The sequence below is a fragment of the Phyllobates terribilis genome, unplaced genomic scaffold (genome assembly GCF_046119375.1).
Source record: "Phyllobates terribilis strain yellow unplaced genomic scaffold, ASM4611937v1 Scaffold_2__4_contigs__length_985480577, whole genome shotgun sequence".
Classification (NCBI taxonomy): domain Eukaryota; kingdom Metazoa; phylum Chordata; class Amphibia; order Anura; family Dendrobatidae; genus Phyllobates; species Phyllobates terribilis.
Genome location: NW_027362762.1, coordinates 580903348 through 580921931, shown reverse-complemented (window position 1 = coordinate 580921931; position 18584 = coordinate 580903348). Strand labels below are relative to the sequence as shown.

The window sequence follows — 18584 nt, the reverse complement described above, 5'->3', positions numbered from 1 at the left end:
ACCTCGAACAGCCGAATTTTTCTCAAATTGTTCGTGTTCGCCGACCGGCTCGAACACCGCCCAAAACAGCTCGAATTTGAGATTGGCGAACAGTTCGAGTAGAACAACGCTCATCTCTAATAGTGAGGTGTCAAAGAACATACAGATGAATATGTAAGCAGAGCACCAGAGAGAGCTCACCCCACAGACCCACCCCGAAGCATGGACATATCATTATCTCCAAACTGAAAGTGAAGATTACACAAGAACCACAGGATTGATTTCATCAGTCAAGATATAATTTTAATCAGAGTAATGGCACCCACCTGACAGTGTATGTAGTTTACCGAGCACAATCCTGCTGACAGGTGCGCTTTAAGGAAAATACCACACACTACTAAGATTGATTGCAAAATATTCTGCATTCACATGCACTACTTGTTGTACACCTTTTTATAAATTCTACAAACATTGAAATTGCAATAACTACAGGGGAAAATTATGAAATAAAAAAAAACACTGAATTTTAAGGCTTGTTAATGACATACAAATAATGAAAAAATGGAAACAAAATTTTCAATACATCTTGATTCATTCAATATTGAGTATGAGTATGCAGAAATACATATACTTAGACACCTTGGAATGCTATCATAGAGGTTATTAATGACTTTCTGTGGAATGTTCTGACACTGTGAATGCACTTAGGCATGCAAATCATCAAGAACTAGTGCTGGCAGATTCCTTTGCAGTGATATATGTGGTAGATGGACTCACTCGGATGCTTTCAGTGGTAGACACAGGAACGTTTTCTTCTGCAGGTTTATTCAGTATGGCATAAAGCACTGCAGGTTCAACAAAATAAACATGACCTTGCTGGCATAATGGCACAACAAAAGACAAAATATAGCACAGTCCTTATGCATGCGGGATTCGCCAGACCAAGTTATAATAGACTTCAGCTCTCACTGAAGTCCCACACAGAAGACTCCTCTGTCTCCAAACATACCACAGGAAAAAAAAACTCAGTAGCTGGAGATTTAACTTCTCCAGCCAAACCCTTTAGGTGGAGATACGGTGAGTGGCCGTCCCAACCATCTCTTACAACCACTCACAAAAAACCCAACTCAAACATAGCTGATTATCCTCTTCAGCACCTAATATGCTGGAGACAAGCTTCTGGGTTTCACATCATGGAAGATAGCAAGTAGTGTTGAGCCACCCCAGTAGTGTTCGGGTTCGAGGAACTGTTCGTCGAACACCTTAGAACACCGTCGAACACAGTTAAAACCAATGGCAGGCAAACAAAAACACATAGAAACACATAGAAAACACCTTTAAAGGTGTCCAAAAGCTGACAAACTGCTCAGAAGACACTCTCTTTAAAAAAGCCGGCCGGCAATTCAGCAGCGGCATACACCGGTACCCGACAATTTAGGCAAGAAGGAATAGAGCATCACACATAGATTAGATAGATAGAAACATGTCAGTCACATATATAAGAAGTATAGTGACAGTGTTGGTTACTGTACTTGTCATTTAGTGTTAAAGGATTTATTTAAAAAAATATTAGTGTTTTCATGCACCGTCTCTTTAAAAAAGCCGGCCGGCAATTCAGCATCAATACCCGACAATTTATAACAGAAAGAATAGAGCATCACACATAGATTAGATAGATAGAAACATGTCAGTCACATTTATAATAAGTACAGTGATAGTGTTGATTACTGTACTTGTCATTTAGTGTTAAAATAAAGGATTTATTAAAAAAAAAATTGGCGTGGGGTTCCCCGTAATTTTAGTCTCTAGAGGAGGTTAAGCAGATGGCTGGGGCAGATGTTTGAAGCCTGGGAAAGGGGTAATACCCACGGAGCTTCCCAGGCTACTAATATCAGCCCCCAGCTGAATACCTAGCCTTTACTAGCTATTAAAATGGGGGACCCCCAAAAAAATGACGTGGGGTCCTCCCTATTTTAATAGCTAGCAAAGGCTAGGCAGACAGCTGGGGGCTGATATTAATAGCCCAGGAAGGGAGCCATGAATATTGGCCCCCTCCCAGGCTAGAAACACCAGCCGTCAGCTGCCCCAGAAATGGCGCATCCATAGGATGCGCCAATTCTGGCACTTAGCCTCGCTCTTCCCACTGCCCTGTAGCGGTGGCAGTGGGGTAATAGGGTTGGGGTTGATGTCAGCTTATAATGCCTGCTGACATCAAGCCCAGGTTAGTAATGGAGAGGTGTCTATAAGACACCCCCATTACTAACCCCATAGTCAAAGTTACAAAAAAACACAAACACCCAGAATAAAGTCCTTTAATTGAAATAAAGACACAATTCTTTATTGTTCAAAATTAAACCATACTTACCATCACGCCCATTTCAGCTGAAGCCAACGATCTCCTGCAATAAAAGTAAAATAATAAAGCAACATCATACTTACCTCTCCATGGTTCCCACGACAGCTTCAGCTCTGCTACATTCACATGACAGGCTGGACCGCAGCAGAACGCTGCCATCCAGGTTGCCATGCGGCAGACACTGAGAAGCGCAGGCATGCTTGCGCTCCTCAGTGTCTGGCTGTGACGGCATAAAGATGAGCCGAGTTCATGTTCAATGAACTCAGCTCACCTCATGCACATCACTGACAGCGTGGGAAAATTCTCCTGCGCATGCGGTGAGTGCAGGAGAATTTTCCCACGCTGTTAGTGACGTGCATGAGGTGAGCTCATGTCCAATGAACTCGGCTCACCTCATGCACGTCACTGACAGCGTGGGAAAATTCTCAGCGCTCAGCGCTTGAGCAGGAGAATTCTCCCACGCTGGGATGGCATTGAGATGACAGGCTGGATCACAGCTGAGCACTGCCATCCAGCTTGTCATCCTTCAGAGACACTGCAGAGCGCAAGCATGCCTGCGCTCTGCAGTGTCTATGAAGAAGCGTTCACAAGAGAGCCACTTTTCAACAAAACAAACACCAAGCCGTATATTGTTCATACTACTTTGAGCATCCTGCATAGCCTAAATGTGCTCCTATGGACCGCAGATTCACTTGTCTCACATGGAGAACATTTGGGACTTTATTAGTCAGCAAATAAAAAGGGAGCAGCCAACAGCGAATCTTGATAATTTGTTTGCCCAAGTGCATTTAGTGTGGAAGATTATTCCTCAGACAACCATTAATAATCTCATAGATAGCATGTCAAATTCCATTTTCTCATCATTTTCAAATTATGAACATCTCTATCAATCGGGTGATTTTTTTTCCTAGTTTCACAACCTTTCTTGGTGTTGAGTAAGTAGTACATTGCAAAATGAACAGAACATTTCATATGCCATGCCCAGTCATTTGTAACATTTTATGATTTCAGCGCTTTTCAGGTGTCCATCCCAGTATTCTAAAGCAATAGTCGTTCATAGAGATTAGATTACATAACCCCTTTGCTTTTGAAATGCAGATTACAGCACTTCACTAGCAAAGGTGTCCGCCCCAGCTCTACTGCTGAATCACTCAGTCAGCCCAGCATGCCTAAGGCAGACTTTGTGTCTTCACGGGGCATGCTCAGGCAAGCTGTCATTCAACGCAAAACCTCTACACCCACCACTAGGAGCACAGTGTTGACTTCCTTTCATTTTGTCAGATTCCTGTGCTGGAAAAGGGAAGTATAAGACAAAACAGAGCAGGAAGAAGAATCTCCATAACAATCCAGTTTCATGTGATTCCTGCTGGGATGCGCTCATAGAAGCTATGCATTTAATACAAGTATATTACAAAAGGTATTGTTTTGAAAAGCTATGATATATACTAGGGGGGTGAAAAAGTAATGGAAAACCCCTTTAAGTTAGTGACTGTAGACATTCATGCCGGTCCCTTAAAACTCCTTTGATATGACCAAAAATGAAATGTATCAGTGTATTCTGTGCATAAGAAAAACATGTGCTATATAACCAAATGGTACAACAGTTGGTTTGACCTAACATACTGTATGCTGCTGTTGGAATATACTGTTAGAATACAAAGAAAATATATTCGTATTTTGCAATTATTTTTTTTCACTGAAAGTGACTTAGTACAACATGCAGAATATACAGTAGGTAAAGCAAGTTATTGCCACATAGAAAGCATTGTACAAACTTATATCAGCAACAGAGATGAGCTGATTGATTTGTGCACCCCCAGTCCATGATCCAGGACATTGCTATCTGGCCATGGATAGGAGCTGCATGAATTTCCTGAGCTTCCCGTTCCCCAACATTGTGTTTGATTGGTTGACCTGGCACAATATCATTTGTGCGACATGCTGCACACAGGTGTTCTCTCGCAAATCTAGTTAATCACAAACCGAGCCGAGGATACTGAGGCCAAGGAAATTCGCACAACTCCTGACCATAACCAGAGAGCACTGACCTGGATCATGGACTAGGGTTGGCCGAAGCGATCCTCTCCTATCTAATCAGCATATTCTGTTGTACTTAATCAATTACCCAATTAGTGATACTTCAAGGTCAGAAACATTATTTTATTTATGTAAGAGGTTCTTAATTGCTAAATTGTTTTTCATTTTAGCACTAGAATAATTTTCTGTACTTTTTGCCACTTTTGCAATTGAAGAGCAAAATGTATTCATTCTTAATACAATGATTATACCTAGTGTATAGTGAAATAGTATTAATGCTTGTATCAAATATATCATGATTTCAATTATAGGCTTACAATCCCTTTCCCATTATGGCCCTTGTTGAGTTACTACTCCTTTTAAACCACCCCCGTGACCTTCGTGCTGTCTCGCTATGTCCCCTCACTCTTGCACTGGGCGACACTGGTGGAGCCATCAAAATCTGTGCTGGAATTTGCAGGACATGCAATACAGAAGTTCTGTCTGAATTCTGGCTGGTAAAATCCAATTAAACAGCGAATGCATCGATGTAGAGTTGTGTTGTAATAATGGCCGGGTGAACATTGAACTGAAAAATAAAAATAAAAAATAACACGTAAATTTCACAAAAGAATAGTAGAAAAAAATTTCAGGAAATACTATAGAAAAAGAATGAATCATGTTATGAAACCTTATAAAAACTCATAAAAAAGATCTGTGTATGTCGAGCGAGTCATATTAATTTAAGTAAGGTTAAGTAAGGTGCTATTGACATTAAATTCTTACCAGATATCGGTAACAACCCATGCAATCCACATAGGCAAAGAAATTAAACCATAGATGTCCATAAATTAAGTTGTGTGTAATAATGAGAAATGACATAGTAAAAATGTATTGAACACATTTACTGAAATTAATATTTCATACAAAAGTCTTTGTTGGTGATGACAGCTTCAAGCTGCCTATAGTATGGAGTAACTAGTCACATGCATTGCTCAGGTGTGATTTTGGCCTATTCTTTCACACAAACACTCTTCAAATCCTGAAGGTTCCGTGGCCTCTTTCTATGAACACTGAGCTTTAGTTCATTCATTCAATAAATTTTCAATTGTATTCAGGTCAACTGATTGGCTGGGCCATTCTAGCAGCTTTATTTTCTTTCTCTGAAACCAAATTAAAGTTTCCTTGGCTGTGTGTGTGGGATCATTGTCTTGCTGAAATGTCCACTCTTGCTTCATCTTCATCATCCTGGTAAATGTCAGATTTTTTTCAAGAATGTCTTTGTACAATCGTCTATTCATCTTTCCTTCAATTATATGACATTTGCTAGTGCTGTATGCTGAAAAACAACCCAACATCATGATGTTCCCATCTCCAAACTTCCCTGTGGTATGCTGTTCTTGGAGTGACATGGAGTGCCTTTTTTGCCTCCAAACATGTTGTGTATTTTGGCATCTAATGAGTCAAATTTTGGTCTCATCTAACCAGACCATATTCTCTTAGCATTTTACAGTGTGAGGAGCTAACCACTGACTTTTTCCAGCATAGAGCACCGGTACGTTGATCTTATTGTTGTGTTTATTAATGATTTGCTTGCTTGTCAGTTTAAAGGGAAGGTGACGCGATTTTTAATTTTGCATTAAAAATTTTTGATTATATAATGAATTATTTTTAATACAAAATTAAATGTACCACTTTAATAGTATTTAATTTATTACGTCATTTTTACATGAGTCACTGGGGCTGCCATTTTCATTTGGTTGTGGTGTAAGTGTCCGAGCAGGAAACTTACACACTTCACTTACAGCAGCCATGGCCATAAGAAACTGTGGGCGGTCACCAATCCATCTCTAATATTAGATACCACTCCTTCTGCCTCTAGCTGCGACCTCTGCATGCCCCCTGGGCTTTCCAGATTGCAGCTGTGGGAGGAGATCGCAGCCATTTTATTGTTGCCCGCAGCATTGGTGCGGGCTTCATTTTCCAGTCATCGTACGCACTTCTCATTGCTTGCGATGACAGTCAGGAGCAGCTGGGGAGAGGAAGTGCTGGGGAGAGGAGGTCCCGGGGTGAGTATGTGCGGCGGCCAGCGGTGACCTCAGCCTGTCAGTATTACATTACAGGTCAGATCACTGCTGACCTATTCAGGGCACAGCAGGGAGATCATCCATCTCCTTTGCCCTGAAGACACTGTACAGGATGCAGCGCTGCGTGGAAGCACCGGGAAGGTAAGTACAAGAGTTTTACATTTTTATTTATTGAATATATGGGGCCATATATATACATGAGGATGAGGATGATGGGGCCATATATACCAGGAGGAGGATGATGGGGGCCATATATACAAAGAGGAGGATGATGGGGCCATATATACCAGGAGGAGGATGATGGAGGCCATATATATGTGAGGGAAGATGATAGGGGGGCTATATATACATGGGGGAGAATGATAAGTGCCATATATAAGTGGTAGAGGATGATGGGGCCATATATATGCGAGGGAGGACGATGAGAGCCATATATACGAGGAGGAAGAGGAGGATGGGGGCCATATATACCAGGAGGAGGATGATGAGGGGCCATATATACCAGGAGGAGGATGATGGGGGAGGCCATATATACCAGGAGGAGGATGATGAGGGGCCATATATACCAGGAGGAGGATGATGGGGGAGGCCATATATACCAGGAGGAGGATGATGAGGGGCCATGTATACCAGGAGGAGGATGATGGGGGGTCATATATTACAAGGAATGGAAGGTCTCTCATATGAGGAGAGGTAGAAAAAGTTGAGCTTGTTTAGCTTACAAAAATGACGTCTCAGAGGGGGATCTTATTTACATGTATAAATATATGTGTGTGGTCAGTACAAAGGACTAGCACATGACTTATTCCTTCCAAAGACCATACTAAGGACCAGGGGCACTCATTACCAGAGAAAGAAAGGCGATACTGGCACCTAAACAGGAAAGGGTTCTTTATAGTCAGAGCAGTCAGACTATAGAATGCTCTTCGGCAAGAGGTAGTAATAGCCGACACTATAACAGCTTTCAAATAAAGGCTGGATGACTTCCTCGATACAGGTAACATTGTGGGTTACAGTTAAAATAGACAAAATGTTACTCCTATAGTACTACATTTAGTACGGTAATAGTAACTACTGTACATAACTAGTATTATAATTAGGTTTGATCCATGGTTCTAGGACTGATCGCCTTTTCTGGACTGATCAAGAAGGAATTTTTCCCTGTGACGCAAATTGGCTGAATGTGTTCTGGATTTTTGCTTTCTTCTGAATCAACAGATTTAGTCATAGGGATTTTAATAATACCCTAATAATAATTACTAGAATCACAAGAGTAATACGAAAGATAAAACTAAATTAAAAAATTATAAACGGGTACATTTTTAATTGTAAGAGTGCAGCAATAATAAAAATGGTAATAATAATACATTTGTGAGGCCTAGTCCCGGTAAGTTAATGTAGTGTTAGTGTAGGGAGTATAATTGGGGAAGAAAGGTTGAACTTGATGGACCTAGATCTTTATTCAACCTACGTTACTATGTTACTGTATACTAGGAGGAGGATGATATGGGCCATATATACTAGGAGGAGGATAATGGGGCAATATATTTTTTAAATCAAATGTTTTTTATTGATTTTTATAAAGATTTACACAAAGGAAAAAATAAAAAAATGGAAAAAAACAACAACAGCCAGACAAACATTGGAGAAACACAGTTCTCCACCCCCAACCTTAAGAAGCATTAAACATGAGTTTAATACATACATACATCTTGGCTCTGCAAAACCAGCATAATTAGATGAACAAATATTTTAACATAGTAACAATAGTCAATCCAATTACATATAACTTGTGGAAGTACTAATAACCTTTTTATTAATTTTCAAAGAAGTTTAATTTGAGGCATCATATAAACGTAACTCAAAGCTAGCCGAGGCGAAATCTCCTCAGTTTCCTAGATGTCAAACCAGAGTCATCAATCCATAGACCCCATATCTTGTCAAATTTAGAGATAGCATCTCTTTTCAGGTATATGCCTTTTTCCAAATTTACTAGCCAGTTAACTTTATCAAAAAATTCTGATATCATAGGCTCCTGATCTGCTATCAATTTTCTTGCCATATGTGCCACCGCAATTTTGCCGTACTCAGCAATAGTCAGATATTAAAAACATATCCCAGTATACATACTAATGATGAAAGCTCTACATCAATTGAATAAACCCTGTTAATCATTGCTACAGCACGCTTCCAAAAGTACACCAAGTTAGGACAGTTCCACATCATATGAAGCATATCTGCTATGTTAGTTTTGCATCTAGGATAGTGGGGACTTGAACGAAATCCTATGTTAAATAAGAATTGAGGTGTCCTGTATACCTGGTGTATCACATATATATGGGACAGTCTATGGGATTCACTTAAAGACAATTGTGGAACTCTTTCCAGTGTATCTGACCAGTGATTTTCCTCTATGGGTCCCATTACACTCTCCCATTTCTCTTTTGCTCGTATAGGCTGGTTTGTCAATATAATGTCTAAGAGAATGTTATAAAGTAATGAGATCAGTCCACGAGAACTGTGTAGATTAGCTATTCTCTGAATTTTTGAGTTTCGGGGTACCCCTTCTTACAGAACAATGCCTTCCGCCCAATATGGTGCCTAAATTGTAAGTATTTATGGAATTCAGAGGGAGGTAACCCATATTCATTTTACAGCTGTGAGAATTACTTAATCACATCACCTATCAGCACTTGATTAATTCTGTTTAAACCCTTGGCGCTCCAGGAGTTAAATCCCACTAGTTGATATAGATTTGGAAGCCATGGAGTGTTCCATAATGAAGTAAATTGTGAAACACCTTCTATTCCTTGTAATTTTTTCACCGTCCCCCAAAGTTTGTGACATAACAGCATAGTCGGTATTTTGCCTCCAAGGTGTCCCAAACTTATGCGCCTCCAATACCTCATAGAGTTTATCTGATTGGAAATAATGCTGTAGCAACATACGCTGAGTTCCCTCTCCCCCAGGGTTGTCCCATCCCCGGATATGTTGAAGCTGAAATGCCACATAATATACCCATGGGTTAGGAACCGCAAGTCCTCCCATTGTTTTGTTTCTTTGCAATGTTTCCAGTTTAATTCTTGGAGCTCCATATTAATTTTCTAAACTCCTGACTGACTTTAAAGAAAAATCTCCAATTTATCCATATTGGGGAGTTGTGTAGAACATACAACAATTGTGGCATCCAGATCATTTTGAGTAGGTTAGCACGGCACACAACAGACAATGGTAACTTAGACCAGGCGCCTAATTTACCTCTAAATTTAATTAAGACTGGATCAAGATTCAACTTCTCATAATCATTTAATTTTGCTGAGATATTGATGCCTAAATATTAAAACTCCGATATCACTTGTAAACCCGAGTTAATGTAGTGGGAAGCATTCTCATCTGTATTATCCAATGGAAGTATGACTGATTTGCTCCAATTTATCTTCAGACCAGAGTATTTTCCCAATGTTTCTATCGTTTCCATTGCTATAGGAAGGGACTCAAAAGTTTTAGCCAGAAATAATAAAGTGTCATCAGCGTATAACACGACCTTTTCTTCACTATTCCCTCTATGAAACCCAACTATTCCTGGATGCTCCCTGATAACCAATGCCAGGGGTTCAATGGCCAGTGCAAAGAGCAGGGGAGACAACGGGCACCCCTGCTGCATGATGGGGACAATATATATTAGGAGGAGGAGGATGGGAGCCATATATACCAGGAGGAGGAGGATGGGGGCCATATACTGTATATGCGGGGGAGGATGATGGGGGCCATACAGTGAAGGAAATAATAATTTGATCCCTTGCTGTTTTTGTAACTTTGCCCACTGACAAAGACATGAACAGTCTATAATTTTAAGGGTAGGTTAATTTTAACATTGAGAGATAGAATATCCCCCTCAAAAAAATCAAGAAAATCACATTGTATAAATTAGATATTTTTTTGCATTTTGCAGTGAGAAATATGTATTTGATTCTTCTGGTAAACAACACTTAATACTTGGTGGCAAAACTTTTGTTGGCAAGCACAGCAGTCAGACGTTTTTTGCAGTTGATGATGAGGTTTGTGCACGTCAGGAGGAATTTTGGTGCACTTTTCATTGCAGATCATCTCTAAATCATTAAGTTTTGAGGCTGTCGCTTGGCAACTCGGAGCTTCAACTCCCTCCATAAGTTTTCCATGGGATTAAGGTCTGGAGACTGGCTAGGCCACTCCATGACCTTACAGTGCTTTTTTTTGTGCCATTCCTTTGTTGCGTTTTCTGTATGTTTTGGGTCATTGTCCTGCTGGAAGACCCAGCCACGATCCATCTTCAATGCTCTTACTGGGGGAAGGAGGTTGTTGGCGAAAATCTCCCGATACATGACCCCATCCATCTTCCCTTCAGTACGGTGCAGTCGTCGTGTCCCCTTTGCAGAAAAGCACCGCCAAAGTATAATGTTCCCACACTATGCTTCACGGTTGGGACGATATTCTTAGGGTTGTACTCATCCTTCTTCTTCCTCCGAACACGACGAGTTGAATTAATGCCAAAAAGCTCAATTTTTGTCTCATCTGACCACAGCAACTTCTCCCAATAACTCACAGAATCATCCAGGTGTTCATTGGCAAACTTCAGACAGGTCTGCACATGTGCCTTCTTGAGCAGGGGGACCTTGCGGGCACTGCAGGATTTTAAACTTTTAAGGCGTAATGGTTTTATTGGTGACTGTGGTCCCAGCTGCCTTGAGATCATTAACAAGTTCCCCCCGTGTAGTTTTAGGATGAACGCTCATCTTCCTCATGCTCAAGGATACCCCACGAGGTGAGATTTTGCATGGTGCCCCAGATCAATGTCGATTGACAGTCATTTTGAATTTCTTCCATTTTCTTACTATTGCACCAACATTTGTCTCCTTCTCACCCAGGGTCTTACTTATGGTTTTGTAGCCCATTCTAGCTTTGTGCAGGTCTATGATCTTGTCCCTGACATCCTTAGAAAGCTCTTTGGTCTTGCCCATGTTGTAGAGGTTAGAGTCTGACTGATTAATTGAGTCTGTGGACAGGAGTCTTTTATACAGGTGACTATGTAAGACAGCTGTCTTTAATGCAGGTAACGAGTTGATTAGAAGCGTCTAACTGGTCTGTAGGAGCCAAAACTCATAATGGTTTGTAGGGGATCAAATAATTTTTTTTTGCATTTTGCAGTGAGAAAAAAGTATCAAATTTATACAATGTGATTTTTTGATTTTTTTGGGGGATATTCTATCTCTCAATGTTAAAATTAACCTACCCTTAAAATTACAGACTGTTCATGTCTTTGTCAGTGGGCAAACTTACAAAAACAGCAAGGGATCAAATAAGTATTTCCTTCACTGTATATACTAAGAGGAGGAAAATGGGGGCCATATATATGAGACACTACTCTGTCCTCCTCCTCCTTGACCTGTCATCTGCCTTCGACACAATGGACCATTCCCTCTTACTACAGACTCTTTCATCTCTCGGCATCACAGACTTGGCCCTATCTTGGATCACTTCATACCTAACAGACAGGACATTCAGTGTCTCTCACTCACACACCCCCTTCTCATCTCGCACCCTATCTGTCGGTGTCCCCCAAGGCTCAGTTCTAGGACCCCTGCTCTTCTCCATCTACACCTTTGGCCTAGGACTGCTCAAAGAGTCTCACGGCTTTCAGTATCACCTCTATGCTGATGACACACAGATCTACCTCTCTGGACCCGATATCTCCTCCCTACTAACCAAAATCCCACAATGTCTGTCTGCTATTTCACCCTTCTTCTCTGCTAGATTTCTAAAACTTAACATGGATAAAACAGAATTCATCATCTTTCCACCATCTCATTCACCCCCCCCATCTGACCTTTCTATCAACGTCAATGGCTGTTCACTCTACCCAGTCCCGCAAGCTCTATGCCTTGGAGTAACTCTGGACTCTGATCTCTATTCCAAACCACATATCCAAGCACTTTACGCTTCCTGCCGACTCCAACTCAAAAATATCTCCCGGATTCGCACATTCCTCAACCACGAATCTGCAAAAACTCTAGTGCATGCCCTCTTCATCTCCCGCCTCGACTACTGCAACCTCCTGCTCTGTGGCCTCCCTTCTAATACTCTCGTTTGTCACCCAGGGGGAATATAGGGGACTCGGTACCCGGGCCTTTTATGTTTAGGAGGTCACGGCAGTCGGCTCCCGGGCCCGTACTCTGGGTCTCTCTTTAAAAAGGGGTTTTAGTGTAGAGTTTGTCTCGTGACGCCACCTGTGGTTTCCGTTAATGGTTACCGGCGCTGCTGCAGACCTCCGGGGGGTGATGGGATGGCAGCTGGGATGATTCTGCTCCCCACAGGTGGAGCGGACCCCCGTGGCAGTGTAGGTGCAGATGGTGGTGATGCTGGGGCTTTTGGTGCAGGAGAGATGGCGCAGCAGCAGTAACTGACAGAGGCAGTGCAGTGCAGTCATCAGAGTTTTACTCACAGTTCTTGTTCAAGTTTCTCAGGTACACTGTACGGGTGTCAGCCTCCCGCGGCCGCTCTGCATTTGCCAGGCAGGGGTTCAGCACTCCTTCAGGTAGATTAGAAGCACTTAACGGGACACCCTTTCTTATGTTCCTTTCCTTGACCGACTTCACGCACTGGGTCTTCTCCCTCCTGCCGTGCTCTCCCCCACACACAGTCACGATCGGGTGCTCTGAAGTCCCTTCTGGGCAACCTGGAGTTCCCGGACCTACTTGATGCCCTTCACGGTGACTAGGGTGAGGTTGTGGCAACTGCACCATGGAAGTGCAGAAGCCTCCGGTCTTTCCAGCCGAGACCTGGAGTAACACGGCTGGTGCAGGGACCGATTCCCTTCTTGCGGCCTGACCCCTCTGACTACTGGCAGATTTGGGCATATGGGTGCCGTCCTGCACTCACTGTACCCCCTGGGATCCCTTTTGTTACCGGAGCCTTTCTCCTGTGCTCCCCTCCTGGGCCTCTCTTACTAGGCCCCACCTGTGGAGCAGAGCTTCTGAAGAGACTCTGCTCCCCTCCTCTCCTTACTACTCACTGACTGATTGTCCTCACTGACCTGCCACCCTAAGATGGCTTCCCTTTATATACCTCCTATAATGGTGCTCCCCTACTCTACATCCTCCACCCACACCCACTACTGGTTCCCTCTCTCTTTCGTTCCCCCCACTCCATCCAGGGACAGGGCTCAGCAGGAACACAATGAATCTTGCCCTTCCAGCCGGCCTGGAGCAGTGTAGTGTTGAATGTGGGTGTTGGGGTCCCAGGCAGCACTCCCTCCTTACCTGAGAGAAGGAGACACCACACCTCTGGGTGAGGTGCAGTACCTCTGTGGCGACTGAACCCTCAGGGGTGCCACACTCGCACCCCTCCAATCTATCCTAAACTCAGCTGCCAGACTAATCCACCAGTCACCACGCTATTCTCCGGTCTCTCCTCTCTGTTAATCCCTTCACTGGCTCCCCATTGCCCAGAGACTTCAGTTCAAAACCCTAACCATGGCATACAAAGCCATCCACAACCGGTCTCCTCCTTATATCTGTGACCTAGTCTCCCGGTACATCCCTTCACGCAACCTCCGATCCTCACAAGATCTCCTTCTCTACTCCCCTCTTATCTCCTCTTCCCGCAATCGCATGCAAGATTTCTCCCATGCATCCCCCCTACTTTGGAACTCTCTACCTCAATATATTAGACTCATATCACCTACCGTGGAATCCTTCAAAAGGAACCTGAAAACCCATCCCTTCCGACAAGCATACAACCGGCAGTAACCATTGCTCCACCATACCCGCTGCACGACCAGCTCTATCCTCACCTATTGTATCCTCACCTATCCCTTGTAGACTGTGAGCCCTCATGGGCAGGGTCCTCTCTCCTCGTGTACCAGTCGCCATCACGTTTTGTTACAGATCATTGTAATTGTTTTTGTATGTATACCCCTATTTTTCACATGTAAAGCGCCATGGAATAAATGGCTCTATAATACTATATAATAACAGTAATATATACAAGGAGGAGGATGATGGGGGCCATATATCCTAGGAAGAGGATGATGGGGTCCATATATCCCAGGAAGAGGATGATGGGGTCCATATATCCTAGGAGGAGGATAAAGGGGTCCATATATACAAGGAGGAGGATGTTGGGGGCCATATATACAAGGATGATGAGTATGGGGACCATATATACTAACCAATATACTCTGGGGCACTATATGATGCCATTATTTTGTGGGGCACTATATGACGCCATTATACTGTTGTGCACTATATGGGCTCATTATATTGTAGTGAACTCTATGGGGTCATTATACTGTGGTGCACTATATGGGGTCATTATACTGTGGTGCACTATATGACGCCATTATACTGCGGTGCACTAGCACTATATGGGGTCATTATACTGTGGTGCACTATATGATGCCATTATACTTTGGTGCATTATATGGGGTCATTATACTGTGGGGCATTATATGATGCCATTATACTGTAGTGCACTATATGACACCATTATACTGTGGTGCACTATATGGGGTATTTAAACTGTGGTGCACCATATGGGATAATTATACTGTGGGGCACCATATGACGCCATTATACTCTGGGGCACTATATGATGCCATTATACTGTTGTGCTCTATATGGGCTCATTATACTGTACTGAACTATATGGGGCCATTATACTGTGGGGCACTATATGACACCATTATACTGTAGTGCATTATATGACGCCATTATACTGTGGTGCACTATATGGGATCATTATACTGTGGGGCACTATATGATGCCATTGTACTGTGGGGTATTATATGGGGTTATTATACCTGCGGTGAACTATATGGGGCCATTATACTATGGTGCACTATATGAGGTCATTATACTGTAGTGCACTATATGGGGCCATAATACTGTAGGACACTATATGATGCCATTATGCTGTAATGCACTTTATGACGCCATTATACTGTGGTGCACTATATGGGGTCATTAAACTGTGGGGCACTATATGATGCCATTATACTGTTGTGCACTTTATGGGGCCATTATACTGTGGTGCACTATATGGGGCCATTACACTGTGGAGCACTATATGGGGCCATTATACTGTGGTGCACTATATGCACCTCTAACGGGTGCAAGTCTATTATATGAAGGAGCTTGTGAAATTATATATCTACAGGACATTTATCTATTCTATTACACCCCTGCACATATAAAAGTGGATGGAGAGGTGTCACACATTACACCCCTGCTCCTATAGCAGTGGACGGAGCGGGGTCGCGCATTACACCACTGCTCCGATAGAAGTGGATGGACTGGGGTCACACATTACACCACTGCTCCTATAGAAGTGGATGGAGCGGGGTCACACATTACACCACTGCTCCTATTGAAGTGGATGAAGGAGGTCACACATTTCTAATGGAGTAGTGGTGTAATGTGTGACCCCACTCCGTCCCCTTCTATGGGAACAGCAGTGTAATGTGTGACCCCGCTCCATGCACTTCTATGCGAGCAGTGGTGTAATGTGTGACCCCGCGTTGTCCACTTCTATGCAAGCAATAATATAGTGGCCAGAGCGGGGTCACGTATTTCACCACTGTTCCCTTAGAAACGTGTGACCCTCCATACTTACAGGGATATTCCCATCTCCAAGATCCTATCCCAATATGTAGTAGGTGTAATAATAATAATATTAGCAAATACCTCCAATTAGAAATGTAGTATAGTATTTTTGATTCACTATGTCTCTTTCCTCATGTGCAGTCACCAACATAATGCGCGATACTCCCCTGACCAATGTATCTAATCTCATCATCATGTGCGATACTCCCCAGACCGGTGTATCTAATCCCATCATGCGATACACTACACCGAGCCCTGTATAGAAAGGGAGGGAGAAAAGAAATGATCATAAAGTCCAGTTTTTCAGTGAAAAAAGTATCAAATGTATTATTAAAAATAGTCACAGCAGACTGGGGGACGTAATACATGTGCAAAGAAGTGTGCATAAGACGCACAGGTCAAGAGCAAAATCATAACAATGGCTAACCAGATTACATAATTAACCTAGTACACGACAGTAGTAAGCCATACCATGTTTCAACTACCACACATGACAATAAATAACATAAAACCACTTGGTCAGTAACAATGGTGAACCATGCATAGTGATAGTGGTGTCAGAGAATAGAATTATACCTCATCAATCTAAAGAATGCAGGGGGCCCCCCCCGACGAAGGCATTCCGAAACGTGCACTGGGGCAGACGCGCATATCTTTTTGAGAGCCCACACACGGTAATGCATTCTTTAGATTGATGAGGTATAATTCTACTCTCTGACACCACTATCACTATGCATGGTTCACCATTGTTGCTACTGTCATGTACTAGGTTAATTATGTAATCTGGTTAGCCATTGTTATGATTTTGCTCTTGACCTCTGCGTCTTATGCACACTTCTTTGCACATGTATTACGTCCCCCACTCTGCTGTGACTATTTTTAATAATACATTTGATACTTTTTTCACTCAAAAACTGGACTTTATGATCATTTTTTTCCCTCTATCTCTATAAATGTGTTATGATCTGTCCATATGAGTCCTATAGATAGCAGCTACAGTAGTTTGTATTGACTCTTTGTCTATTATTATATTATAGTTATTTTGCTACTGTTTTCCATGAACCTTTTTCACTGAGCCCTGTATGTAGATACGTGTAGTCTATCACTAATTTATTTTATTTATTTATTATTATTTATTTATATAGCACCAGTGATTCCGTGGTGCTGTACATGAGGAAGGGTTACAAACAAAATACAGATATCATTTATATTAAATGAACTAACAATGATAGACTGGTACAGAGTGAAGAGGGGCCTGCCCTTGCGGACTCACATTCTACAAGATGATGGGGAAGGAGACAGTAGGTTGGGGGGTTGCAGCATCTCTGGTGATGTTGAGGTGGCAGCGTAGTCACTGCAGGTTGTAAACTTTCTTGAAGAGATGAGTTTTCAGATTCCGTCTGAAGGAACCGAATGTGGTGGCTAATTGGACGTGTTGAGGCACAGAATTCCAGAGGATGGGGAATATTCGGGAGAATTCTTGGAGGCGATTGGGTGAGGAATAGTGATGAGCGAGCATGCTCGTTACTCTAGATTTACGAGCATGATCGGGTGTTTTCCAAGTATCTTCAGCGTGCTCAGGTGTTATGTTTGAGTCACTCTGTGCGCATGATTTGCGACTGTTTGACAGCTTTAATACATGTGAGGAATGCCTGTTTCTTAGGCATTCCTCACATGTATTATAGGTGTCAAACAGTCACAAATTATGCACATCTAGATAGATCAGATGGAGGAAAGATGATGAGTTAAGATTTGTCCACATTGAGTTTGAGGAAGCGAGAGGAGAAGTAGAAGTAGGAGGATATGGCTGAAAGACACGCTGGGATTCTGGACAGCAGAGAGGTGACATCTGGGCCAGAGAGGTAGATCTGAGTGTCATCAGTGTACAGGTGCTACTGGAAACCATGGGACTTTATGAGCTGTCCTAGGCCAAGAGTATAGATGGAGAAGGGTACGGTTCCTAGGACGGAGGCTTGAGGGACTCCAACAGAGAGAGGGTGGGATGAGGAGGTAGTGGGAGATGCCAAATGTGTTGTTGGAAAGGTATGAGGAGATCCAGGATAGGGAAATGTTTTTGACACCAAAGGAAGAGAGAATCTGTAGTAGGAGGCAGTGGTCAACTGTGTCGAAGTCAGAGGACAGGTCTAAAAGGAGGAGTATGGAGAATTGTCTGTTAGCTTTCGCTGTAAGTTAGTCATTAGTAATTTTGGTCAGGGCAGTTTGGGTGGAATGGTAGGGATGGAAGCCAGATTGTTGGTTGTCAAAGAGAGAGTTAGATGAGAGGTGAGAGGAAAGTTCAACGTGAACATGTTGCTCAAGGAGTTTGGAGGCCAATGGGAGCAGCGATATGGGGTGATAGCTGGACAAAGCGGTTGGATTGAAGGATGGCCTTTTGAGGATGGGCGTGATTGTGGCATGTTTGAAAGCAGAGGAGAAGGTACCAGAAGTTAATGATAGGTTGAAGAGTTGGGTTAGGGATTGGATGAATGTGGGAGTGAGGTTGGGGAG

At 42.7% G+C, this 18584-nt stretch overlaps 1 protein-coding gene across 5 annotated transcripts in view; it reads right to left on the bottom strand.

Moving 5' to 3' along the window:
• The window catches only part of SCUBE3 (signal peptide, CUB domain and EGF like domain containing 3), a 1075473-nt gene that overhangs the window by 218514 nt on the left and 838375 nt on the right, over positions 1–18584 (bottom strand). For 4 of the 5 annotated variants that reach the window (XM_073666418.1, XM_073666419.1, XM_073666421.1 and 1 more), the window contains one exon: positions 4779–4940. The exons of the other annotated variant lie outside the window; for it this stretch is intronic. In XM_073666418.1, the coding sequence (XP_073522519.1) occupies positions 4779–4940 (162 nt within the window). The remainder of the gene's footprint in view (positions 1–4778; positions 4941–18584) is intronic. 5 annotated transcript variants of the gene reach the window in all.